The sequence below is a fragment of the Hipposideros armiger genome, unplaced genomic scaffold, assembly GCF_001890085.2.
Source record: "Hipposideros armiger isolate ML-2016 unplaced genomic scaffold, ASM189008v1 scaffold_237, whole genome shotgun sequence".
Classification (NCBI taxonomy): domain Eukaryota; kingdom Metazoa; phylum Chordata; class Mammalia; order Chiroptera; family Hipposideridae; genus Hipposideros; species Hipposideros armiger.
This window is the reverse complement of record NW_017731587.1, coordinates 1,084,962-1,112,411: the sequence shown is the minus strand read 5'-3', so window position 1 is coordinate 1,112,411 and position 27,450 is coordinate 1,084,962. Positions and strand designations below refer to the sequence as shown.

Genomic DNA, 27,450 nt, shown 5'->3' with positions numbered 1-27,450 from the left:
CTCTCTCTCTCTCTCTCTCTCTCTCTCTCTCTCTCTCTCTCTCTCTCTTTCTCTCTCAAACCACACCCTACACACTCTTACAGGATGTATTGATGCAATATAATGATAAGAGATACAACTTTTAAAATAATTACAATTTAATAATCTCAGTGGGTCTCAGTAGCTAGATTTGTTATTTGATATTCCATTTCGATCCTACTTGAATGCAAGACTCCAAGTAGATGATTATGGGTGACTTCCAAATGTGAATTTTTCTAGTATTTTTAATTGAATAGTCTATGTGAACTAAAAATTTATGTTAAAAGAGGGTTGGTAACATGCAACTCTTTGTTAAACTAAGCTTTTATATGATCTTCCTCACTGGGGTTGAATATTTTCATTCATGAAATTCAGGTAGTATGATATCAAGAGACAGGTCAATTTTTTTCCTCCAGTGAACCGTTTAGCAATAGCTATGGTAGGCTTTAATTTTAGAAGGATGTTCTTATTTTGGTTTTGCCGAATATCCTTGTACTTAATTTTTATTTGTTTGTTTCTTAAATTAGGATGCCCTCAGTGTATATAAGGAAGCAATTCAGAAAATGCCAAGGCAGTTTGCTCCACAGAGCTTGTACAACATGATGGGTGAGTAAAACATTAATATTTCCATTGATATTTCAGAGACCTGTGGAGAAATTAAAACCCGTGCTTCTGTTAAATGGAATTCTAATAAGTTATATCATTAACCCTCCCCCAAAAAACCTTATTCACAATGGGGTGTCACATTCACATTTTCACAAAGCACACTTGTTCTGACAAAAGCAAACAAGTGTATTAACATAGTGATTCTCAACAAATTGGCCAGATCCCAGAGTTGCAGCAAACGGGCTCTTAAACCCATTAGGGTATTAAGTATTAGCTGGACTCTCAAGATTGAAAAAGATGAACTAAATGCACATAGATTTTAAGGAACTTTTCAAGTTCATGACACTTTTTGATCATGTTACTTTTCTTAAACAGAAGGTCCTCAAAAGTAAACATGCTCTGGTGTAGAGATGAATGATTTTTGATGTCCATAAAAGATAAGAGTAACTTAGTCTACTTGTAAGGTTTTCCTTATCAGGTCTTGAATCTCAATAGGCTTTTTCAGAGTTAGTATTTTAGAGTAAAAATCATATGAAGAATGTGTGAGTAAGTGTGATACCACAATTATTCCTTTTACTACATGGGGATAATCAGCTCAATTCTCTTATTAATTACAGTGTACATAACCTAGGGCATGGGTTTTTCTAAGTACAAGAGGTCAAGAACTAGAATTTCTAATAAAATATCTACCTATCACCTGCCATTGATTTATAACTGCTTTATAGTCTTTTGTTACCACAACTCTTTGAGGTGGACACAACTGAAAGCTGCCTTTTCAGTATGTGACTCTTGGAAAAGAATTCCTGAAGTTTAAGATGCTCTGCTGATGGGTTCACTTTGCTGTTTCGAGATAAGGGAGAGAAGGGATGGGGTTGTTTTTGTCTTCAAATCAAATATTTCTTTTTTTCCAAAGCACAAATTGCAAACTCAGATTTCCTTTTTTCATTAAACTTGGTTGAATGTTTAAATATTTCTAGGCCTCCTTCATGCATATAAAATAAATTAGACTACATAGTCTCTAGGATTATTTTATGCTTCTATATTCTATGATTTGAGAAATTTGATACTAGCTATATATGGCTTGAGCACACACACATAAAGAAACATCTAAAATCTTCCCAAACTAGAGAAGCTACGCTTGGCAAGGACACTCACTTTTTCTTTTTTTCTAAATGGCAGAAATTTTAGAAATTGTTTATAGACAGAGTAAGGCCCGGGTCAATAAACAGGAAAATAATATATGGTTTAGAAGAGGTTAGTATATTCAATCTATGTCTCTGGGACTCCTGCCCCCAGTTAGCCTGTGCCCCATAATAATTAACAATCATGTTAAAATGACAGTTGGAGTATTTCTAGTTGCTGTTTCTTTTTCTCTTTGCTATGATTACTAAAAGGTAAACTCTACCTTCATTAAATGTACTTTTGCCCTTAAACGCTTATAAGTTATTGTAAAACAGTGCTTTTGACTAGCCAGCATTTTATTTCAGTCTTTCTATCCAGATGAAATGTATATATCCATGCAGTGTGTGCCTGGAGTGTGCAGATTTATAATTTGAATTAAATTCTTCCTGTTAATACTGGATGGTTATTCTATCAAAATAAATACTACATGGTTCATTTTCTCTAGCTGTATCTAAAGAGGCTTAATGATTTTAGTTTATGTTTTATTCTGAATGCTAATGCTTGAGAAGGCATTATCCCAATTTCCCTCAATTATTAAATAAGATGTCTTTATTTTAATTAGGAAAGGACTCTGACATCCTTGGCCAGAGACTGCATTTGGCATCTTTATTGTTAATAGGACATTTGGTATTCACTATAGTTAGTGACTTCACAAAATTCATTCAGTTATTTTATGTAAATAAATTTGATTGAAAATTCAGCTGGTGCCTTTGGATCTGCCTCTCTTAGGGTTACCCAGATGCTGAGCACACACAGGCAGTGAAAGATAAGTGTGTCCCTGGGGTTATTGCTTAGTCCTTTGTCTCATTTTCTATTATAAAAAGGGGTAGTCCTTTTGCCCAGACTCTGAAAAGTGCTCTAACAATTTGCGAGGGGAGGATCCCAATGTAATTTCAAATTGCAGATTTCTTCCATAATTATTGTGGCTGCCTTCTGTTTAATTTTATGTGAAGGTCTGTTGTCTGACCAGGTTCTGTAGTTTCAGTTGTTCATGAAGCTATAATTTTCTCAGACAGTTCACCTCCTAATCAAATGGCTGAAATCCTCTGAGTGTTTGCTTTAACTCCTAATACATTAGCCTCTGTTTGACATGAAAAGAAAAAAGGCCCAGGAGATAAGCTGCCTTATCAGTTCATCGGTTTCATTAGTCTGTCAGCATGTGCTGATTACTCTATCAAGTTTATCAACAGCCTTGAATGTGTTTTCTAATTCACACATTTACATATTGTTAGCGCCCTTTGGGGATCAGTGATGGATTAGAATGTCTGGCTAGATTTAACCTGTAAGTATTCATTTTTCTCACGCCTCATTCATTTCCCCCTTTACAACCACTACCCCCAGCACTTGTGTGTATATATACAAACTTATTTTTTTTTCCATCCTATTTTTTCTTTTTATTTGGAGGTTAGGAGAAATAAAGATGTGTGGAAAATAGTTATATTTGTATGTTATTACTAGTTAATAACTCAATTCATTGCAGTTGCTTTAGAAAAAAAAACACTCTGGTCCTTTGCGTTTTCCCTTCCCTTGAACATTTTATGAAAAACTTATATTACTCTATGCTACATGTCTGTCGTTGACTTATCCTGAACACCAGATGAGCCTGTTTTCCCATTTGTGTATTAATGGGAAAAACAGGTTTGATTAATTTACTTCCCAACTTAAATGTTTATATATTTTATACTAAGACTGTTTGTTTTTACTCTGGCATTTCATAAGTAAATTTTTAAAATGCTGTTTAAAAATATATTCTCATTGAATTCATAAGACCAAGATTATTAATAACAATAACTGAGGAATATCATCCCATCTAAAGTCATGTGAATTACAAACACATATAAATCATATAAAGCAGATGCTAAATATTATTTTATAAAAAAGATAAACTTTCACTAGGTGGTGGTTATAATTAGCAAAGTATGAGAATACGTGAAATTTAGGGACCAAATCACAAAATCTCTATTAAAATAGCTCCTAGCCAGTTGTGTTACTTTATTTCTATGGACCTCAGTTTCCTCTTGAGAGAATAGGTTGGACTAAGTGGACATTCAGTATAGTGTGACATCATTAGCCCAGATTCTAGTCATGGCTTTGACATTTACCAACCGAGTGACCTTAAACAAATCACTTAACTGAAGCCTCGGTTTCCCCAACTTATAGATGGCTTTCGTAGTGGTGTTAGTTTGAGGTTTGATTGATGTAATGAAGATAAAGTTATTGGACCAAATGCTCAACCTAGTAAATGTTTTATAAGATGTAATCATTATCGTTTCTGTGGGTCTTTAAACTCCAAAGGTCAATGATTGTGTTCTGTCAGTTCTTTTCGTATTTACCAATGTTTACATGTGATTTCCCTGTAGGTAAGATTTTGTGATGTCTGATGGTCTTGCAGTCACTGACTTTCAAAGAGATTCTATTATAGTGCTGTCCTGTCTAGAATTGTATTTTCTCTGGAAATTCATTTCTCCTTGTCTCTCAACAACCACCGTCAAAATCCTACTTTTATAACTATTAATATGTTAACCGAAAGTGAAACTGCACACTCAGTTAATGCCCAATTAACTTAATTACGTTAATAGATTGCGCCCTCTAAATTAAAATTGTCCTGTTTAGGTTGAGTTTCTTCTGTTTTTCCTGTCATGACATATTTTTTTCCCCTACACTTAGTCAAAATTATTTTTTATTCTGAAACCTGTTACATGCCATTATTGAATCTCAATTTATTTGATTTTCAAATTATAGGTGTATTTTAGAATCATAGAATGTTAGCAATGGAAGATTCATATCTTAAAAATTATCCTAACATAATCTCTTCTATTTTACAAGATAAAAATGGGCACCCAATTAGTTAACTTGATATGTTCAGGATGACACAGTGTGTGTTAGACCTAGAAGTGTAGCTTCCTGACTTCAGTTCAAGTACTTTTTCTTTTTAGGCCTTCTGTGTTACTGAAACTGGCATGTTCTTTACTGTGTCAATCAATAAAGCTTTTCTTTACCCATTTGCAAATCAGGAGAGAGAGAGAGAGAGAGAGAGAGAGAGAGAGAGAGAGAGAGAGAGAGAGAGAGAGGGAGAATTATAAATCTATTACATAGATGTATAAAATAAACCTCTTCATCTTAACAAAAAAGAATAAAACACCTACACAAATCTGGTTTCATTGCAGCTGTGTTAAATACGTATGGCATTAAAAAATTTATGTAGGGTAATTTCTAAGCATCCTCAATTTTTCTCTTCTTTCTCTATAATTATTTCCCTTAAAATGTCTACTTGACCATTGCTTTTGAATAATCCTAAAAGATTATGGGAAACTAAATTAGGTTCTAACTTCCAATTACTTTTATCAGTTAGAGCCCTTCTAATCCCAAAGGTCATTTTAAGCCTATTTACTATTTAAAATAAAATTACTCTACTTCCTCAGTGCAAAGTAATTGTTGGGTTTAATTACATCAGCAATTTAGGCCATTTCATCTTGGTAATATATTCTGAGAACAAAGGGGCGTAATGTGTTGCATGCAGGAGAGAACCTAGTTACTGCTTTGTCATTGTAGTCTGTAATCACTATGTTTAGAATAGCCTCTGTGGGCTAAAAAAATAATAATAATTAAGTCACATACCCTCCACTCAGTACAGAAGTGATGGCAATATAAAATGGAAATAGTCAATAAGGTTCCTGCTCTCAGAGAACTTTCTAGGCGATTTCACAGTTGGTCCGGAGGTCTTTAGTGTCTGTCCTTAATAAGTAAATACCTATAAATAAAATGGAATGCTGTTCTCTAACCTTGAGAACATTTCATCCATAACTATGTAGGTTGTCCTATGTTGACGGGACCAAACAAACCAAACCAAACCAAACAAGAAAAATCTCAAGCGTTTTTTTTATTTGTAATGTGACATTAGTGTCATAATTTACATACATATTTTATTTTTCCTATTTTTTCTTAATGTGTTTATTATGGGTGATATGCTTTTTACCTTAGGAATAGATTACATAGTTCTTCCAGAAGAACTGCATGATAAGGTTCTGCTGCTGTTTATTTGCTTGTTTGTCATTGTTTTGATCATACTGTTTTGATTCTCTTATTTCTGATAATTCCTAGGTTTTCTGTTGTTGTTTTGTTTGTTTGTTTATTTGTTTTACATTCCCCTCTTACTTGTAAAATCCCAGCTCAGTATTGGAAAAGATATTTTTCTCCATCAGCCTACAAATAACACATCTTGTACTTGGCTTAGGTAGAAATTGAAAAGATGTTTTCTCCTCATATTCTCTTAAGAAAAAGGGAGAAATCTGTATTTAATTTTCAGTTTCACGAAAGCAGCCTTTTAGTTATGAGAGATTTCCCCAATTTTATTGAGTTACTCAGAGAGAATGGGGAAAAAAAACATTGATAGGAACAGTGAATTTATTAGAGCAATTTTTGGAGTAGAGCTTGTACAGATTTTAGAATTATATTTTTTAGAAAGAAAATTATGGAGTGAAAGAGTTAGGTATTATAAATGGCTACCAGTGATATTTAGATTCCTTACTACTATTCAGGTAAGAAGATCTGACATGTGAGATGTCAAATGTACCTCCTGAAAACAAAAATGCAAAAATTCTCTCTTGTAAATTTATCCTAAGTCTACTTGAAGTATGCATACTATATATACTGAGGTTAGTAGGTATAATGGTTGTAAGAGAACTTTGTTTCTTTCTCAGCCTTCAGTATGGCTGTTTTTTTAGCTAATCATTTATATTTGTTGGGTGTGTGTGTGTGTGTGTGTGTGTGTGTGTGTGTGTGTGTGTGTGTGTGTGTGTTCATGTCACCTTATTCCGGAACGTATTTGGAGCAGAAATATTCAGAGTGAATTTTTGACATGAGTTTACATGCTGAATGTTTTCTTCTGTGACTGGTTATTCTTAAGTGGATTGCTTGAGGCATTCAACATGCCAACTGTGAAAGAGATGGTTTTTGACTGTGAGATTTGAACTTCCCATCTTTCAAGTGTGGAACCATTAACACTCCAGTAGTGTTAAGCTTTTTATGCCACCTGCTTTGAGTTCTGGTGATTTTCATGGGATTACTTCCACTGACACTCTTGAAAATCAGTTGGTCAGCCTTTTGAACATATGACCCTATAGCTTGATTAACCATTGATCTATGTACCTCCAAAAAGAACATTAACTTCTAATGTTGTAAGGTAAGTCTATTACTATCACTGTTATATATCCATTGTCGGAAAGTATGTGACCAGGAGACTAGTGCTAGGTGTGTACTTTAACTGTCTAGAAAAATGAAATGTTTTTTTGAGAGATTTTAGAAATTCACTTTATGAGATGTAGAGCCAACCAGATAAGGAAATCATGGACTTTGGCTGTGTATCAAAAAGAATAAACATGTAAAACTTCTGTACAAAATCTATAAAATTTTCTCCTAAAAGTTCATTTCTCAGTATAAAACTGCAGTGGTTTAGTTTTTTCTTTTTTACCGTTCATGCTTGATCAAAATTCTACATTATGTACTATGGTTACAGACATTAATTTGCTAGGCATTAGTTTATACACTCCAAAGGCCAGCATCCAGTTCAGCTGCATGAAATAGGTAATATATTTTGTTTAAAGTTTCAATTAAACCCAGGGCCTAAAGATATATGGTCCCTGTGGGGAATTTGAACACTTTCGTGCCAATATCGGAGTTGCCTGAGGATCATGCTTAGGTCTAGATGTCACTTACTTTCCTGGAAATGTGATATGAGACAGCTGATTATATTTCATTGTTATTAAAACCACAGGAGCCCACCTGTTACATTAATTCGTACTATTGCCAGTTTAGTAGTAAAGGAAAAAAAGATTGCAGCTTAAAAACTTTATTTTTACATTGAGTTATCAGGAAATGAATGTACTCAAATTAATACCTAATTATAGCTCTCTTATTCTCTGATTCGCAAATAGCTTCAGTATGTTCTGCTTGAAAAATCTGTTTGCTGAGACTTCAATAGAAATAACTGAGGAAAATGTATATATTGTACTCTCTTTTATTGGGTAATATGCATGGAGTGAATCTTTTACTAAGTAAAATGCTGGGTGTTCTCAGAAAATCAAGGTGATTTTATGTTGTACTTGGGAAATTTATTAACTTAGAATTCAAAATCTGGGATTCTGAAAAGATGCCAATTTTGATGGTATAATAAGTGGATATAATCATGAAGAAGAAGAAAATCTTGAATGAAGGATACACTCTTTAAAATCAATGTCAAGAAAATGATGAGTTTTTATACTATTTAGAATAGGCAAGTAATAAAAATTAAGTTGACAATTAAATATATTACTAACCTTGTATACTTTGCTATGTATGTATTTATATCTGTTTTTCCTAATTGGTAGGGAAAGGCTGTCTTCGATATAAAAATCTTATTTAACTCGCCAAATGCACTGTTACTTAGTTTTAATTTTATCTACACTGATAGAAGCTATTGTCATACTCAAGTTGAATAAAGAATTAAAATAGAACATGCAAAATTTTCTTCCAAAGTGCAAGCCTTTTTTGCCCCCATGTTAATTATGGGAATGGGTTTTTGTGAGTTCTTGTAGGATCTTATTTTCAAGTATTTATTAAAAATGGGATAGATTTCAAATTTCTGATATATCTTAGTAATTAACATTAATATAAAATTTTGTAGTATAAAATAAATTATACATATTATACAGACATATTGCTTGATCCAGGAAAAATGCTTTTCTTATACTCTTCTGACATTTTCCTGCAAATATTCAAGTCCTGTATCTCTTAATACTGTTATTTTCATTAATTCTTTCCAAACTAATACATTTACTCATTCTTTTCTCATGTAAACCTTGTTTTTATAAACACAATTTAGCACTTCCTTGCATATTTCTAGTGTTCCCCAATTGTTTAAGTTATATTAGCCATTCTATACTCCATTCTAATCCTCTTGAAGGCAGTATTATATTTTTGAGGAGAGGATCATCACTTCCCCCAACACACACACACACACACACACACACACACACATCTCACTTTTTTTTGAAAATTCTAAGCATTTTATAGGATTGGTTCCAACATTTGTTGATTGATTATTTTTAGTTATTTATTTCCTTGAAAACACACAGGGAATTGATTAGCCTGGAGAACAGGACCCCCAGTTGCAATTAGAAAAATATCGACATAGGCTTCTGGCCTTTTTCCAAGTTAAATTTTGATGGCACATCAGATGTTTCCTGTATCTAACCTGACACTGGAAATTAGGAACCTTTTTAACTTCCACTGAAGTTTAACCTCTTTCTTGATATGTGTTTACTTAATGAAACATGCATCTCCGCCCCAGCCCTGTGTTTCCTCTCTGTTTTAATCTTCCCCTTTCATGCTTTATTGTCAGATACTAAGTAGCCTCTCTAATTTCTGTAATCATTAAACACTTTTTGTCCTTTTCCACTCTGTACATTAGATATTAAGGCTTTCCGATCAGAACTAATATATCTAAGGCAACTGGACTATGGGTTTTTTGTTTTTGTTTTTGAAAAAATAAGGATAAGCTAAGGATGACACTACAAGACATTCCCAAAATTTGACAGCCAATAGTTGCAGAAAGTTTATGGCATAAAGAAAGAAAGAAAGAAAAGAAAGAAAGAAAGAAAGAAAGAAAGAAAGAAAGAAAGAAAGAAAGAAAGAAAGAAAGAAAGAAAAGAAAAGAAAGAAAAGAAAGAAAGCCAGACTCCCTAATGTTTCTGTGTTAATGCTAACACTGTGAAGTTAAAAAAGTGAGAATTAAAATCACAGCAAGTTAAACTCTTGGTATAATAGACGACTGATGTCTTATTGTTCTGACAGACTACAGATTCTGGAAAAAGCCGGTCACTCGGAAATTTCTTTTCAGTAACATACTTGGTAAAAATGTAACATCTAAATCCAAGTGGATACAGAATGTGATCAATTATTTATCAGTTATTTATCGACCTCTTTGGAGCCAGAGGCTTCTGAACTTAGTTAGGTTGGAGAACAAATTAATAGATGAAGGGTTCAGTGTCCGGCTCTACCCATTTCATAGTCTAGTTTGGGATCAGGAAACTTATAATTTGGTGAGGAATGTCCTATAGGAACATAAACAAGATAGGAGGGGGAAGTGTGAGTAAATGAAGCATTGAGTAATAATCTTGAGTAAGGGAACTCAGTTTTGTAAAATTTCTTTCTTAAATTGATATACCATTTATAATTCCATAGCAATAAATATTTCAAAAAGAATTTTATCAAAAATTAGACAAAATGATTTCAAAATTCATCTGGTACACTTAACAGGAAAATAGAGCCAAGAAGATTTAGAGAAAAATAATGATATTTGTTCTACTGGGTATTAAAATATTAGAAGTCTGTCATCAGATACTAAGTAGCTAGAGTACTTAGGAAACACCACAGTAATTAGAGCTGTATTGTACTGGTGTAAAAACAGAAAACCAGACCAGTAGGACAGAACAGAGACCGTAGAAACAGATCAAACTGAAAAAAAAATATTTTGTAGGTAGTAAATGTGGAATTAAGTATTGGTGAGGGAAGGGCGTTCTTATAAAAGTTGGTCTGGAACAACTGATTAAATGTTTGGAAAGAATAAAATTCAACATTTGCCTCAAACCATATGGCAACATGTATTTCCTGTGGAATAAGTAGCTAATTTTAATAATGAAACTATATAATTAGAAGAGAATGTATGTCCCTATGATGAAGAATTTTTTGTGCATAAAAGATAGTGATAAAGGGAAAGTCAACTTGATTTGCATATGAAAAAGTTAAAATAGCCTGAAATGAAAAACTATTTTAACCATCTTTTGCATTATCATAAAGGGAAAGGTAAATATAGTGACTGAAAAATGACTTCAAACCATTAACAATAACCTACAAATAAAAAATATTCATAGATAAAAATTTGTGAAACTATATTCATTTTCATGAATAATTTAACAAAAATTCAAATGAGAACTTTTTATTTTCTTTTCAAATGGTCATTTTAAAAAGTATCAGAATTGAATTTCGAAGTTCTCACGCACTACTTGTGGAAGTGGAGTTGGTATTTTGGTGGGCTAATCTGGTATCTGTACCTTCACTATTCAATTTGCTAGTGCTTTTTAGTTCAAGAATTCCATGCTGCATATGTATCCTAAGGTAATAATAAGAAATTTATATTAAAAAAAAGGTAATTACAAAACAGGATAATAATTGCTGAAGTAGGTGTAGTACCTGCATTACAAAAAATTTGGAGGGGAATTTGAATAAACAGAAAATTTAATATTGATCTTGAAAAAGAAAATTGAATTTTGGAAAAAAATCATCATTTTTATTTAATATAATAAAACACTAGAAGGAACCTAAATACTTAAAACTATGAAAATATTGTACTTATTAAATAATTGGGGTTTTTTTCAGTATGTAAAAGAAATTCTGGAAAAAACACCAGAGTTTCACCGCTTACTATCTATGAGTGATGGAATTGATTGGATTTAATAAAACATGATCTTTTGGACTTTCTATAATGAGCATATAGTTTATAATTAGATAAAAGAGATATAAATATTTAAAATTTTAAAAAGGAATAACCATGATTTGATCAAGATATAGTCCATCTAGAATAGATCATGTAGAAAATCCATGAATACGGCAGTTTCTTTTTAAATTGAGTAGGATATTGTCATAGATTTATGAAATGACTATGCGTAAATCTACAAATGAGTTATGTGGTGAATCTACAAATGATTATATCATTTTGGGGACCAAGGAGTTATTTATTCTTAGCTCCTCATTTTGTAGATGATAAAACTGCGGCCCTACAAATAATTTATGTGTTCATAACATCACAACTGTTTAATGGCAAAGTAAGAATTTGAAACCCAGCCACTTACGATTTTGTTATATTAATTCATAATTCAGTGCTGCATCATAATTGCAAATAATTTCAGCAGGAAGATGACACAAATTAATCAGTCAATTATTAATTAAAATGTATTTATTTCATTTTTAAATTATGTGTCAAAATTAATTCCTAAAAATAAAATTAAATGTAGCATATAGCAAGGAAATAATCATAACAGAATTGAAGATTGGTAAAGTGCTCATTAAAAGGACATGGCCAGCACAGTAAAACACTAAGTATAAAAATCACTGAAATAAACCTGATATCTTAAATAGAAAATGAGCATTTCTGAAAAATGAATGATTACCTTAGGGACCAGCCAAATCCTCAAACTTGGAAACTTAGACATTAGATAAATTATGATAGAATGCCTGCCTTTCAGGCAAAGTATCCTAAAATTTGGAGTATTGGCAATTAGATGTTTTCACTGTATTTGCAACAGGAAGCCAACCAGAAGTCATGTGGGCCATTTTATGAGTGTTTACATTATTCTGTAGCAGCCAGAAAACTGCTATAACCTCTGAGGCCTTTTACAAACATAGATTTTTCTCCCCAGTGTGCTGTTCCACTGTGGCAATTTACTGATAGCCATTTACCATCTTTATTATTATTTACTTGATATTTTCTTCATTCTAAACCATGATGTCTGTGAAATCACATTTTAAAACACAGATTAAATCTAGAAGTACTACATGAAAAAACATTTTTTGTAGTTTATTTCATGTGCACCTAGAAATCAAACATGGAAAATACTGGCAAATATATTCATTTGTCCCTAGATTTTAAGTACCATGAAAGCAGGAATGAGTGATAGCTCATTAACGCTTATTTTTCCATCATATCCATTATCCATGTTGGTTAACCTAAATTCATATGCAAGATATGCATTCAATAATTTTTTTACAAGGACATTTAACAGTTGAGTAAGGAGTGATCACTCTTGGTAAGGGTGGTCACAAAATTTTTTTGTGTTTTTTTAAAATAGGGAATCTGGGGCATGGAGGAATTGGATGCAGGTGGTCAAAAGGTACAAACTTCCAGTTATAAGTAAGTACTGGGGGTGTAATATACAACATGATGACTATAGTTAACACTGCCTGTATGCTATATTTCAAAGTTGCTAAGAGAGTAGATCCTTAAAAGTTCTCATCACAATGAAAAGAACATTTTTTTCTTTGTGTGTGTGTGTGTGTGTGTGTGTATCTATATGAGATGATAGATGTTTACTAAATTTATTGTGGTAGTCATTTCACAGTAGATATGTCAAGTCATTTATCCATACACCTTAAAGTTAGTTATGCAGTGCTATAATATCTCAATAAATCTGAAAGAAACCATAGGGAATCTGAACTGCATCTTAACATAGAAACATACTATCTTGAGCGAAGGGCAGAAGAACCAAAGGTAACCCTGGCAAATAGAGGTGCTGTGTCCCACTACATGCTCTATTCTTTATCTGCAAGCCTGAGCTGTCTAGTAACTTGAAACATGAGAAACAAGGAGATGTGAACTATTCCATCATCAATAACCCAGCATTTTTTCCTTTAAGGAGTTAGCTTTTGCACGTGTTATTTAGACCTGGGCTTTTTAGGGAGGAACATGACATTGTTTGTTCTATGTTGGAAACTGGTTGATATCTGCTGAAAGCAGCCTAGAGACATCCAAATCCGTTTTGTCTGTGAGGGAATCAGAAATAAATCTGGATGATAAACCTGATCACTACATCATCGCACAGCAAATCTTCTCATTCTTAACAAAAGTGCCCCTATTATGTCATTTTTTTTTGCAGAATGAGAAGGAAAAATAGCCATCGTTGCTTCTTTCCTCCTGGGTACTATAAACATTCTTTTCTATTATTACAAGTTAAGAAGAATTACAGTACCGGAGAAGATGACTTAACCTCCTCTCTCCACCCATTCCCAACCTAGTATCTTCATTTCCTTACTTACGGAATTTACTGAACTTTTTTTGTTTTTTCCCCCTGTGGCCATTTGCTTCATGGAATTTTAACTATTTTAATATTTTAATCAGGCTTAACGGATTACATATATATCATTCTCTCCTAAAGCTGAATCTGTTGATGACACTTTGTGCAGTTATTGTATCCACTCTGTAGTTATTTTGTGTAGGACTTAGAACTGGAGAGTACAAAGAGTCACAGAGGGTACTGAACTGAATCCTCAATCGGGCATTTGCTTATATTTTAACAATGAGCAAGTAGGTCAGGCTCAGTGAGCTACAGTCACTTCATTTGTAAAATGAGACTGATATTAATCACAGCGCAGAGATCATGTCAAAGTATAAGATAATGTACTAAAGACTTTCGTAGGTATTCAATAAATAATAAACTTTGTATGGTAGGCAGCTTGATGCAATGGCAAAAAGCATGGGCTTTAAAGCCATGCAAATCTTCAAGGATAGGATTATTAACTGTCCTTTTGCAAGTCACTTGTCATTCCTGAGCCTTCCTCCTCATCCATAAGATGAGTATTCTAACCCCTACTATGAATTAGAAATGAGAACTAGGAAGCCCCCACCTTGTCAATGCCAGAGATATAGCAAGTACTGGTATTATTTGTTGCCTGAATCTTTATTGAGTTCCCTTTTAAACACATTTAAAGTCATCCATGGTCATTTTCTTGCCTTTTAGGTTTTGCATCTTGATTTTATTACCACTTTTATAGACTGTTCCTGCATTAAGGTTAACCTTAGAACTGAAGTGCATCTTATGTGCTCTGTATTCCCCCCTTAAGAACTGAGTCACGTATGCAGCAGAAACATTTTTAAAGGTCAACCATGGATTTTTATTGCTCTTCCTTATTCCTCTAATTTAATACATACGCCCAAGGCAAAGTGAAATGAAATGGATGGCCAGTGTATCACAAACTAGAAAACAATTCTAGGAGCAAGAAAGAGAGTATAATTTTCACCTGAGCTGGACTGTTGGAAAGTTTGTGATGATTCTGTATCAGTTGGTTAAAGCAGTGTACTTTGAGGTCAGGTCGTCCTGGGTTGAACTGCAGCTTTACCATTTCCCACATTTATGATATTTTGTGTTTTATTTAGCCACTCTGCTTCTCGATTTCCTCATTTGTAAAATCTAGGTGACGGTTCTTGAATAAAAAATGAGATACATATGTAAAGCAACCAATAGAGAGATTGAAATCATGTTTCATCTTGCAAATCTACTCTGAACAGTTGGTAGCAATTGAATAGGGGTAATACGTGAAGGCCCCAAAGGTATAGAATGTGAGGAGTGGGTACACATAAATCAGACATCCCCCCACCCTTGGAGCTTGCTACCCTGATTCATTAACAAGCATTTAATGAATGATTGTCATTGTAATCATTGTCGTTACTAAGATGCAACGAATGGTTGCCTGGAGTTTTTCTAAGTTGTAATGAATAATAAGTAAGTATGCTGGTTATTTATATTTTTTATGTACTTGCCAAGATGCATTACTACACTATGTTTCTTATTTATAGTCCTTTGATATTTCTTCATCTCACAAGCTTTTCGAATTAATAACTTACTCATGAGCTCTTAGTGAAGACAGTGGGCCAGCCATGGATTTTTTAGTATATTAATCTTTCATTTCAAAATTGGCTTTAATAATGATAGACTTCTGACAGGAAAAAAGTACACTTGAATTTCAAACATCAACAGCCTAAATATAATAAAGATTTGAATCTCAAGCACTCTAGAATTGGGTTCTCTTGCACTTTTTGTCTGTATAGAAAACCAACTGGTATTTTGTACAAATTAATTTAATTTTTTATAAATATGAAATGGAAGCTATATTAAATGTTATGATTGTACAACTTCTAAAAAGTGATCTGTGAGCACTTGGGGACCCAAAGTAGGATTTCAGGTTGATTTCAAACAACATGCAATGCAGGCCCATCTTCAGCTGTAACTCTGAAGTTAATCTATGCTTTCTATTGGTTTGGAATCCATTTTAGAAATAAATATTTGGATACAATTTATCATTAATTGCTTTAAATTTTTCATTACTTTAAGGATTGTACATCCTTTCTGTTTTACAAATTATCCCTAGAATTGTTTCAGTATGAAGAGTAGTTCACTTTCCCTAAGAAAAATTACTCTTTGCTTTATTTGGGAACATAGGAACATATGTTTGTTTGATGTGGAAAAAAGAAAATTCATCTGATAGTCTTTCACTTTTGTAGAGCTATTATAATAAAAACAATACAATTATTACAGAACCTTGTGAAAATTTTTATAAACTTCATTCCCAATTCTGCCATTCTAACAACATGAGCATCTTGTGTATTTCATTTCAGTGTTTGGTGTTTTGTTTCAGTATGTCTTGCATCTCACCCTGAGTGTGCGATTGAATCTAACCAAATTCTTTTAAAATGCAATCACATTTTAAGCTTTAGTAAAACAACATAAAATATTTTATCGCTATTATTTTTATAATAGTATAGTTTAAAGACTGTTTTCAGACGTAGATACACACATATGTGTGTGAGTGGATACATCCATTTTTGTGCATATTGCATATTATTTGTCACCAATATTTTTTACTAACCAGCTGAGGAAAGGGCACAAAAAAAGTCAGGGGACTCAAATTAATTCAATTCATCAAACATATTTGTATTAACAATGCTGTGCTAATGCAAGGAGAATATGATTAAAATAAAAGGAAGCCAGCTCCTCCTTTGAAGCAAAAATGTACAACCAGTGTGGGTAATACATTTAGAAAAAGCATCTGATTATGTCACTAAATGGAAAAAGCTATCATAATTATGATTAGTTAAGCTATAAAAGTCTGCCGAAAAAATAATGCAGGTTACCAAGTCTATTGCTTAGACTCAGAAAGTGAGCAGTTCTTCATTTGCAGAGTTTATTAAAACTACGATATTTAACTTAAATATACAAATTATCTCAAAACATAATTTTCCCATTGGGTGAATATTCTTTCCTGCTATAATAATATAAAGGGGAGGGGCATTATAATAAGTGGGCAACTGTTATATGTTTGGCTTCATTTCCATTTTTTTCCTCATACTTGGCTGTTAGTAAAATGCTATTTGGTGAGTTAAATTTGTATAAATTGAAGGTAATAACTGATGACTGAAAAGCCTCAGAAAAGCTTTGTATATGGTGCTGGACATGCTAAATAATTGTCATATATTCATTTGATTTTTAAAATGAAACTGGTAAATTTTATTTACCTATTAATATATACAATGCAAATAATTCTGAAAAAACTAAAATCTAGCACGAAGGCTTAATCTAAAATATTTTTAACCCTTTCATTTAATCTTTCTCAATAAGGTTGTAAACAATGGAGGGTAGAACCTTAAATTTCTTGCGTCTAGGTCCTACATAAAGCTCTTGACCTAGTAGTTATTCACTAAATACCTGAATTTCTAAATGAATGAATGAATGAATGGGAATAAAAGAGAACAGTTGTACACAAGAAAGAACAAACTTATCTTTAAACAAAAAAGAAAAAGAAATGGTGACAAAGGACATATGCATGGGAGTCAGATGTTCCTAGGTTCAAAATCAGTTTTACCACTTACTAAATTCTTTATTTTAGCCATTTCACTTAATTTCTCCAAACACAAGTTTTCTCATGTGTAAAATGGAATTGTGATGACTTTTGGGGAATCCAGTGAGATAATGGATGAATGTACTTGCCAAAGCATCTGCAATTTCATGGAATATAAGCATGATGATGTGATGCTGTTGCAAAGGCTGTTGGAAAGCTATGTCCTCAGATTGATTTACACGATTCATTTTCCAGGTGAAGCGTACATGCGATTAAGCAAACTCCCTGAAGCAGAGCACTGGTACATGGAATCATTGAGATCCAAGACTGACCATATCCCTGCACATCTCACCTACGGGAAACTGCTAGCTCTGACAGTGAGTAACTACCTTCCTCGCTCTTTAGACATTGGTTTTCTCCCTGCAGACTGAGGTAGAGGTGGTTTGAGGTACTGGCTCTTAGCCACTTAACTCGGGTTGTGAGAATATAATGGTGGCAATACTAAGTTAGAACCCTCTATAGAAAATAAAGGAAAAATGTACTCCTTTGGCTGTGGGGTTTCCCTTAGATAAAATGTGCTATATGATCTTTGATATAGCTAAACGAAAACATGTAAATGAAGAACCCCAATTACGTGATTACATGATGGATTTGTCCTAATAGCAATATTTGTATAAAGATTATGTTCTACAAGCCAACATTAACCCCAAATTGGCTATAATGTAGGACTAAGTCTGATTCTTTCCAAATAGCCAAAACTTTGCATGTGTGTCGATTCGTGTCACCTGGAATTCCTTCTGATTGAAATCATTACGAAAGCAAGTGGAGCCATTATTTGTGACAAGCACTCTTGGAGGCCATAGTTCCGTGAAAGCAGTTCTTACAAAGCATAAGAAATTGCTGATAGTCTACCATCATGACTTACAAAATTATAATTCCATGTGTTTCAAAGTATTACTAAGTTTTTTTATTTTCCACAATAGAGGACTATCCAAAACACGTAAATTTTTTGATAATTTTCTGCTAATAAGTACTTGAACTAGCCTTCAGTCCTAATCTGAATCTTACCTATATTATTTTAGTCACGCCACCTAATCTTTCTCCAATATTCATAAAAATAAATGAATACTAGAAAAACATAGAGCAAATAGTCAGGAAAGTGATTCCTAAGTGAATTCATAGAAAGGTATCTTATAATTATTTAAAAGTAATACCATTTAATTTTCCATAGAAGCTGGTAGATTAAACACTTAAAATTATTATGTATCTGTTCTAAGATACTACTAAAATGCTATTAAAGTAACTCTATAGGCAGACTAGGTAATCAGAAAACATCTCAATTAAAAAAAAAACATAGGGCCGGCCGAGTGGCGCGATGGTTAAGAACTTGCTTGGGATGCCAGAGGGCCCCGGTTCGGATCCCACATATGAGGGCCAGTGACACTGCCCTCTACAGCTAAGATGCTGAACAAGGGCTCAACCTGGAGCTGGGCTGCTGTGAGTCGCCGGCGACGGCGTGGGCTGCAGTCCCTGTGGCAGTGGGTTGCCATGGGCTACCGTGTGTAGCCAGCAGCCAGCGTGAGCGGCCAGCAGCCAGCGTGAGCGGCCAGCAGCCGCAGTGAGCGGCCATCCAGAAGCCGGCGACTGATCTGCCTCACCCAGGAAGAGCGCAATGATGGTGCCAACTTGGGCCAGTGAAGCAACGTCCTCCACAACTAGACTGAAGAACAAAAACGACAGCAACTTGTCTGTCCCCCTTCCCCCAATTCCCCAGCACTGTTCCCATCCCCCCAATTCACCAATAAAAATCTTAAAAAAAAAAAAAAAACAAACCATAGATATGCTAAATAAAATATGACACATATGCTTTTACTGCATACCTGAGCTCAAAAAGCAGTTAAGAGAATTTCCCAGGAGCTAGAAATGAAACAGTAACTAAACACCAGCCTAGTAAACTGTAGGCTGATCCTGTAGCTGATTTGGGATAGTTTACCAATTGTGACAACCAGTGGGAAGGGGCTTTCTGTTTGTTTGTTTCTTTGTGTTCTTGCTGGAATAAGAGACAAAGCTTTTGACCAGTAGAAGGCCAAGAAGTAGATACCAAATAAAGCAGAGAAATTCCTACCCTTAGTGAAGGATCATAGAGACTAAGTTTGCAGTACTGGTACAGAAAAGCTGCAGGAAGGATTTCCGGTCTCAGCATGTGATCTGAACGAGAATGAATGAAGTCTCTGCTGGGAATTTGTCACTACCTGCTCCCTCTACCAGGCTTTGGGTTTTGAATTTACTTTATTTGCATAGTCAGGGAATTCCTAGGACAAGAAATTAAATAAAAACCTGTCCACTAAATGGTTTCGCTTAAGAAATTACCGTAGATGTCCTTCAAAAAACCAGAATTAAATCTAGAAGGAGTTACTGAGTGAGATACAGAAAGAGTGGTGAACAAAGAAATGGCAGTCATGAGGGTAAATCAAGATAAACTCACTGAATAAAATATTGAGAAGGAATAACCTCACAGGAACAATCACAATGGGAGGAGAGATGATAGTTACACTGATTTTTGGAAATTAGAAAGGGTAAGGAGGTATTACAACTGATTTCCCTGAGCCGGCTTTGGGATGGGTTAATGATGGAAAGAAATCTGAAGTCTTCAAAAAGAAACATGGAGAGACTCAAGACTGGGAGGCAGCTAGCATAGAAGAGAGTGAGTTAAGGAGCCTAGGTGGGGTAATCAGTTATAAGGTATGTGGGGAATGGTCAGGTCTCTCCCCCATGTCCACTAGACACTCCCATCTAAGTCAGGGGAAAGCAAGCTCATAGTGGTGGAACAGTTGAATGAGAGAGGTCGAGGCCTGAGGAACGGCTGGCACAACTGAAGATGGAATGCAGAGGGGCTGAAAAGAGTATTAAATGAATGTCTTCCACTGGCGTGCTCAGATTTTCAATACCCCTCTCCTACCACATGCAGAAGACCAGCAACACAGAGTTTATACTCCTGAGCAACCCCACCTGCCAACCCCTCACACACCCCGCCTCCCCAGGCATTGTTGAATCCTTGTCTAGAGAAATTGATCATTGTAAGAAAAAAATTTTCTACATACCTATATTTGGAGATGCCCTATACTTGACTAGCACCCAAACCAGACACACACAAGTGAGTCACTCCAGGCTAGAAAGCACACCTGTGCCTGAGGAATGTCATTCAACATTTATTAACTTACTCTTAAATATCAGTGGGCAGCCAAGGGTCATCAGTCATATTAGGAAGGCTTCAAATGTAAAAAAGACTGGGACTGAAACAAATTATTAGGAGAAGGACACTGGAGCAAACAGAAGAAAATTTTTAAAAAAGCAAAAAATACAAATCCCTGAGAGATGATAACAGCATTTCATGAAGCAGGATATCATTAAAACATAAGGAGTGAAAAATGAGAAAGAGCTTTTAGAAATTACACATATGATGGCAAAACAATTTTCACTGAAAGGATAGGAGAATAAAGGTGAGGACATTTTTCCATTTAAAAACAAAAAGATGAGGAAATAAGAAAGAAGGAATTATGAAATAAATCAATATGGGGCCTAAAAGACAGACAAAGAATAGAGAAAGGGAAAAGAGAACATTACTCAGAGTTGAAGGGGATACGTTGCTATTTCTGCCATTTACAAGATCATAATACATCAAGTTTAATCAGTTGGAAAAAATTGTTTTACCTTATGATGAAAACCCTTTCCATTTCTCATTCTGAGAGTATGATAATTCACATAGCTCCACATAAGAATAGAATATATATATATATACCTCTTGCCCCCACTACTATCTTTGGGATTTCAAATGGAAACATTTTTAATTAGATTGATAAATGACCACCTTCAAAAAATATCTATAAAAGTTTCAGATGCCTGATTTTCAAAAAAAGAAAAAAAAAAGAAAGGTCACTTAGAAAAAAAAAATTGAAAGCTTAAATGTACTTAATTCTAAATAAACCTACAGCATGACACTACTTTGGATATAAAATCTCCATATATCCTTTTTTGTCCCTCTTCTTTTTTTCAATCCCGAGTATTTTAAGTTTCCTGTACCAAAAATATAATTTTACAGGCTGCTTTACTTTTTAAAAATAAGATTTAGAAGATTTAATTCACTGAAACATGTGGAAGGGAAGACTCATGTATTAAGATCCAAATTTTAATTCCCCCACACCAACAAAAACTTTTATAGTTTCCTATTTGCTGATTAGATGAAATACAAACCCTATTATGGAATGGCTTCAACTCACGGTGCCAAAAACTTCACAGCCATCTTTAACAGTTTCTTTTTGAATTAGGAGATTTGGCAAATTTCTGATGCCACTAGATTGCTTTTGTCTAAGTTTGGGGTTCTTGGCCTGGTAATGTGACATTGACTTAACATTGGAATTGGCAAGGTGAAAAATGTCACACATCTTGACTTCTGAATGCTTCAAATATAATAAATACATTGTGAAATGGAATTGGCTATTTGTCTCAAGAGAAGCAGAAAAGAAATGGAGTGGGGTGTCTTTATTGCTTTATAAAAGTGACCAAAGGCAAATATGTAAAAGTGACACCCAGCTATAGTAGACTTAGACCACAGAGTATGATTTCATGCAAAATTATATTTTTATAAGACAAATAAAAAGAAAACAAATTATTGCTTCTTGTATTACAGCCAGTGGAATGATTCACTCGGTACATTTTTTTGGTACAAAATATTGTTTTAAGAATTTATGTAGCATTAGAAAAGTTCAAAAAGCAGTGTTTCTCAGAATGTTTTGACCAATTCCATAGACCAAATGTATTGTGTTCCTCTACCAAAAGTGTCCTTTTTCTCTATCTGCCCAGTCAAGTTTTATTTCCTCTGTGAAGTCTTGCCTGAGTCTTTCAAACAGTTATTTTTTCTCTTCTCTGTATTCCTGTGACATTGTCTCAGTATCTCTATAATAGCATTTCCTGCACTGAATGAGAGAAATAAATCTATTTCTGGCTTTTGACCCTAGATACGGGGTCTTATCTTTTTATCTCTTCAGAATATGGTATTTCACTATCTTAGTAACTATCCTTATACCTTCCTTATGCATTTCTCCTTTTAAGTTATTTAAGGGATGGGTTCATGATTTTTTAATATTTTTGTTTCCTTAGTCCGATTCTCATTTCCTCATTATCACTTTCATTTGGTCAACACATGTTTTGAGAGTTTTTACTCTGTGCTAGGCATCACTCTAATTCCCAAAGGTATGCACTGAATCAATGAATGAGAGCAGCGCCATTAGCGTGGACACAGTGTAATCTTCCAAGATCCTAGAAGGGCAGGTGGGCGCAAGGAGGATGTACATCCCTTGAGCACCTGTGCTTGACATGTGTTATTTCATGAATCTTGACTATGAGTGTTATTCTCTTTTGATAAATGAGGAAACTGGGCTTTAAAGACTTAAGGCACACACCCAAGAATAACTTAGGTACTAAATAGTAGAATTGGATACAACCTCAAGGTTTTCTGCATTGAGCATCATTAGTTTTCACTGTAATTAAGTAATTTTGAGTGTGGCAATTTTTTCCCCCTCATTATACCTGATAGGAGATTCTGAAAGTAAGCCAGTACTCCCGCCCTCCCCCCTTTTTATAGCATATTTTTATAGATAGTATCTCTAAATACTAATTTAGTTTGAGTGGTGAAACACATTTTTATTATTAGGCATCATAGGTCATGAACTTAGGATTTCTGGTTTTGGCTATTGGCACTTTTAGACCCTACATTAAAACAAGAATACAAATTCTCCAGGGTACCCTCGGGAATAGTTCTGCCTTAGGGTCACTAGTAACCTCCATGTTAAAATATAGTTGGGCCTGGATGACATCTCTTTAAAATATATGGAACTTTCATACCAATGCCATGTCTAATTAAAATACTACACACAAGCGCTCTTTAAAATTGTGATTTATTTCTTGTTTGAACTTTGTTACCTAGGGCTAATGGCATGAATTTCAAATTGGGCGTGCATTAAGAGAGAAAGGAAGGAATAACATTTCCACTATTATGGTATTTCAGATGATTTTATACTTGTTTTTAGAGCTGTGCATGATGTATAATTATGTGTATATTCTTACTTTGATTTTTTTTTTGGTCTTCATTTTGTCCTGTTCAATTTATTTAAGCCAAATATTTTGCAGTTTTTGTGAGCCAGTAAAATTGATATTGACTTAAATTGTAGTAAAAGCTACTTGGCTGTTAGCTTATTTTATTCCCAGATTTAGGTTAGGAAAGACATAAGGAAGGATATGGGAGGCTCTGACAGTAATTCTTGATACAGAAAACCTTTATTCTGGCTACTGCAGAGAAGCACTGAGCCAGATATCTGTGTCTAGCCAAAGTTAATTGGGCTACACAAAATTCCAGTTGTGGAAGTATTTGAGGTTTGATACAAAAGTTCATACCCAAGAGTGGAATAGTGTCGATATATCTGCTATTTGTTTCCTTGGGTCTTTTGTAATAATTAATTACTGTTTAGAGCTGACATTTTTTTTAATTTGGTCCTCTTTGGAGCAGGCTTCTTTACATGTTGAATACGTTTTATTTTTGTTTCATTACAAACACTGCACAACCATGTCTAGATTAGGGGGGTAGAGGAACAAAAAATAATTTTCCTTGTGACTCTGACTGAATGATTATTATGGGTATGTCCAATTCAAGTTGCAAAATTTATTCTGTGAAAAGAGAAGGAGTAATATCACATATGTTATGCTGCTGAAATAGTGGGTGAAATACAGAAGAAACTTTAATGCAGGACTGGATTCAGCTAAGCGTTTTATATGGAGTTGCCTCATCTAAACTTTATGATTAGTATTCTGGAGATAATATATTGATTATTGTATTATTCCTACTTTGTAGCATAATGGATATGATAGTTTATTTTGTAGAAACCACCCCCTCACTCCAAAATGTGGATTTTGTTATTTAGAATCCACCTCATAATTACTCTTCTTATCGCCACTAAATAGTACAGGATCCAAATAACTCCAAAATATCCCAGGCTTTTATTCTTGCTTTTCTATGTCAGTTAGTAGAAGTCATTGTAAAAGATGCTTCCTTTTGCCAGAGATTCTCAGGAACAATAAAAATTAAAATACTCGAATTCTCTGGTATTAAAGGTGATGTGAAATAACTGTAGCTGCTTTATATCTGCCTATACATGCAGCTATGCTTGAAAAGAAACGTTAGCTTTTTATTTAGGGGTAAATAGGATTATATTGCTTAGAAACTAACTGCCATTTTGTTGTTACTATTTTGTTGGTTTGGTTTCTGTATTTGGTCTGTAATTACCATTTAGTGCAATTTAAGTAGCCCAGCCAGCACAGGTCCCCATAATCCCCAGAACTCTGATACTCCATGTTATTGAAAGGATGCAGATGGAGAAGTTGTATGCCCCATAAATATAGCGTGGCTTTCTTGCAGGTCTCTAAAAAAAACAATCCTTTATAAAAACCTGCATTTGACACTCATTTGCTAAGCCCGAACTCTGTCTCATGCTCTATAATAAATAGTGGTGATACAAAGACCAACAGGCCATTTCCTTGGCCTCAAAGAGGGCTCATTGCAGGAGAAATTCATACCAAGAACCACTGTGTGCTGCCATGTTTTGTGCCTGGTGGAAATGGCTTCTGTTTCAGAGAGGGCCATTATGTTGGTACCTTAATTTTATTTCCCTACTCTTTCCTTTTTTATTATAAATATAGACTCCCATACCAGTTAGCAGGCACTTTTCCCTCACTTCCCAATGCTTTAATCTGTGATAAGCCCCATGGATGCACACTACATGAAGGACTGAAGTTCATGATTCCCAGATTGATAGTCTTTCTACTGCATCATGTTGACTTTCCTGTCTTGTAGTAAAACATGGAAACCTTTTAATGTGAGTTGAATTAAACTCTACTTTCAATTTGTTTTATACTTTCCTATACTTTCCTTATATACATATGTATATATATATATATGTATATTATATATATATATATATATATAAATTATCTTTATATAGATTTTATTTTAGGTTTTCTTGTAATGCGGTTCTGAAGTGAAAAGACAATTTCTGTGTATATCATTAAATTAAAAAAAAAATTTAACATAGGCAATGAAAAAAGGATTTAGGTACCTATGTATGTGAAATAACAAGGAAATAGTAATAGTGAAGTTTAAAGTTGAATTTTTAATTTAAACATGATAGTATGCCATATATGGTATGTAGTTTCTCTCATATTTTAAGTTTTGAAGGATATATGACATTCCAAACTGAAAGGTAATACAGGGTGGGAGGCCTGAGTGACCACTGACCTTTACCTGGTAAACATTTAACTGATAGAACATTGAGTTGAAGTCAGAGCACCTGAGCACTTACCTGGCGAAAAATTTTTCATCTTGCAGTGGAAAGCAAAATTTTTTTAAAAGGTTTAAAATTGCAGGTATAATTGAGGCTCATTTCTAATGTAAATTGAGGTTCTTTGTCAAAAGCGGTAGGATGAGGTACATTTTTGAGCCTACACTGTCATTCGGTGTGCTTTGTAATAACAGTAGGTGGAAGACAGCAACGTGAGGATTCACACATAAATACTACCCTTTGCTGAGTTTGACATTAATTAGCATGTGGCATTGAGTTTAAGATGGGCACTGAGCATTGTAGAAAGCCATGCATCATAATGTCTTGTAACGGAGAAATAGATAGCGTAGTTGTTAGATCTAATGGCCACTCTGATAAATTTTTGTCCCTGAGAAGTGGAGCTTGAAGATATTATCTCCTAGATAGTTTGCTCCATTTCTTATTTCTTGGGATAAAACCGCAGTAGCTGGAAGAAATGGAATTTCTGTGTGCTTAAATCCAAAATTTGCTCATTTTAAGCAGAAAATTACTAATCAGGACGGAGCCTATGGTTTGATGTTTTAAGATGTCTTTGCGTAGCTAAAAGATTATTACCTTAGTTAGCAGAGGTATCGCATTAAGTTGAAATTGACTGCTTTGGCTTAAGATAGTTTCCTAAGGTTGTCTATTTTCATCTTCCTCACCAAGGATGCACATTCTCCACAAGTGCTAATTATCCACTCCATGTCCACTTACATGGAAGAGGGAGGGGATACCCTTCTCCTCACCACTCCCACAATACTCAACCTACAAATATAAATAACTGCCCACATATATTAGGCACTTATTGAATTCAATACCTTTGCTTCGACTATACATACTAGAGTGGACTCTATAAGTAATGTTAAACGGCAAAGATTGCTTCAACTTGAGAATAAAAGGAGGGATTTCAAAGATGGTGCAATTTAAGGGTGACAAGAAGACTTTACCGCCGCCATTATTGCTTTGATAGTTTTTATTAAAGCAGTATTCCCAAAATGTACAAAATAACCTTCCCAACATGTATTCCATAGACATTAGTATGTCTAGATGTTTCTTAAAAAAAAGAAAATAGTCAAATTAGTGTGGGAAAAGCTGGATACTGTATTTCCTTCTTAAAGTATATTAATATACATATTACCCATTGAAGGATCTGAAAGCCTTTTGGTATTTAAAGCCTTACTTAGAATACTTATTATGGAACCCTTTTTTGAAGTTGAATCTCTTATCATCCAAAGAAAAGAATGGCTTGTCGAATGAACTCTGAGGAACTTTTTAACAAACTTGAAAAGGGCAGCAGAAGTTTCAGAAATATAAATCACTGAAAAAGACATTGATTTTTACCTGGTACACCAGCTGTTGGAGCCAGAACACCTGAGTTGTTGCTAACCTAGTTATTTCCTTCTTTCTTAAGTAGTCATTCAGTTTTATACATCTAAAAATTTAGTAAAAATTGAGTGTAGTTCTTTGCTTTCCTCTATGATGGGTGGACAGAGATAGTAGAAAAGTTCCAGGATGGAGGTGTTACCAAGGTCAACATTTTGGAAGAAAAAAAAATGTTATTCACACTGTGTCTAGAGCTACCCTAAAAGTAGCAATTTTTTTCTAAATTTGGCCAAAACCAAAGTGAGTTGAACTACAGTTGATAATGTTATAATGTGATAAGGGTATGAATGTGATCTTCAGAATACAGGTAGAACAAACCAATTTTGGTTGTTTTGTTTTGTTTTGTTTTATTAAAGATTTTTATTGGGGAATTGGGGGGATGGGAACAGTGCTGGGGAATTGGGGGAAGGGGAACAGACAAGTTGCTGTC

At 34.2% G+C, this 27,450-nt stretch overlaps 1 protein-coding gene across 3 annotated transcripts in view; it reads left to right on the top strand.

The window, feature by feature from the left end:
• Positions 1-27,450, top strand: part of TMTC2 (transmembrane O-mannosyltransferase targeting cadherins 2) — a 422,158-nt gene that overhangs the window by 268,083 nt on the left and 126,625 nt on the right. For all 3 annotated transcript variants that reach the window (XM_019655152.1, XM_019655154.1, XM_019655153.1), the window contains exons 7-8: positions 546-624; positions 17,485-17,606. In XM_019655152.1, coding sequence (XP_019510697.1) covers positions 546-624; positions 17,485-17,606 — 201 coding nt within the window. The remainder of the gene's footprint in view (positions 1-545; positions 625-17,484; positions 17,607-27,450) is intronic.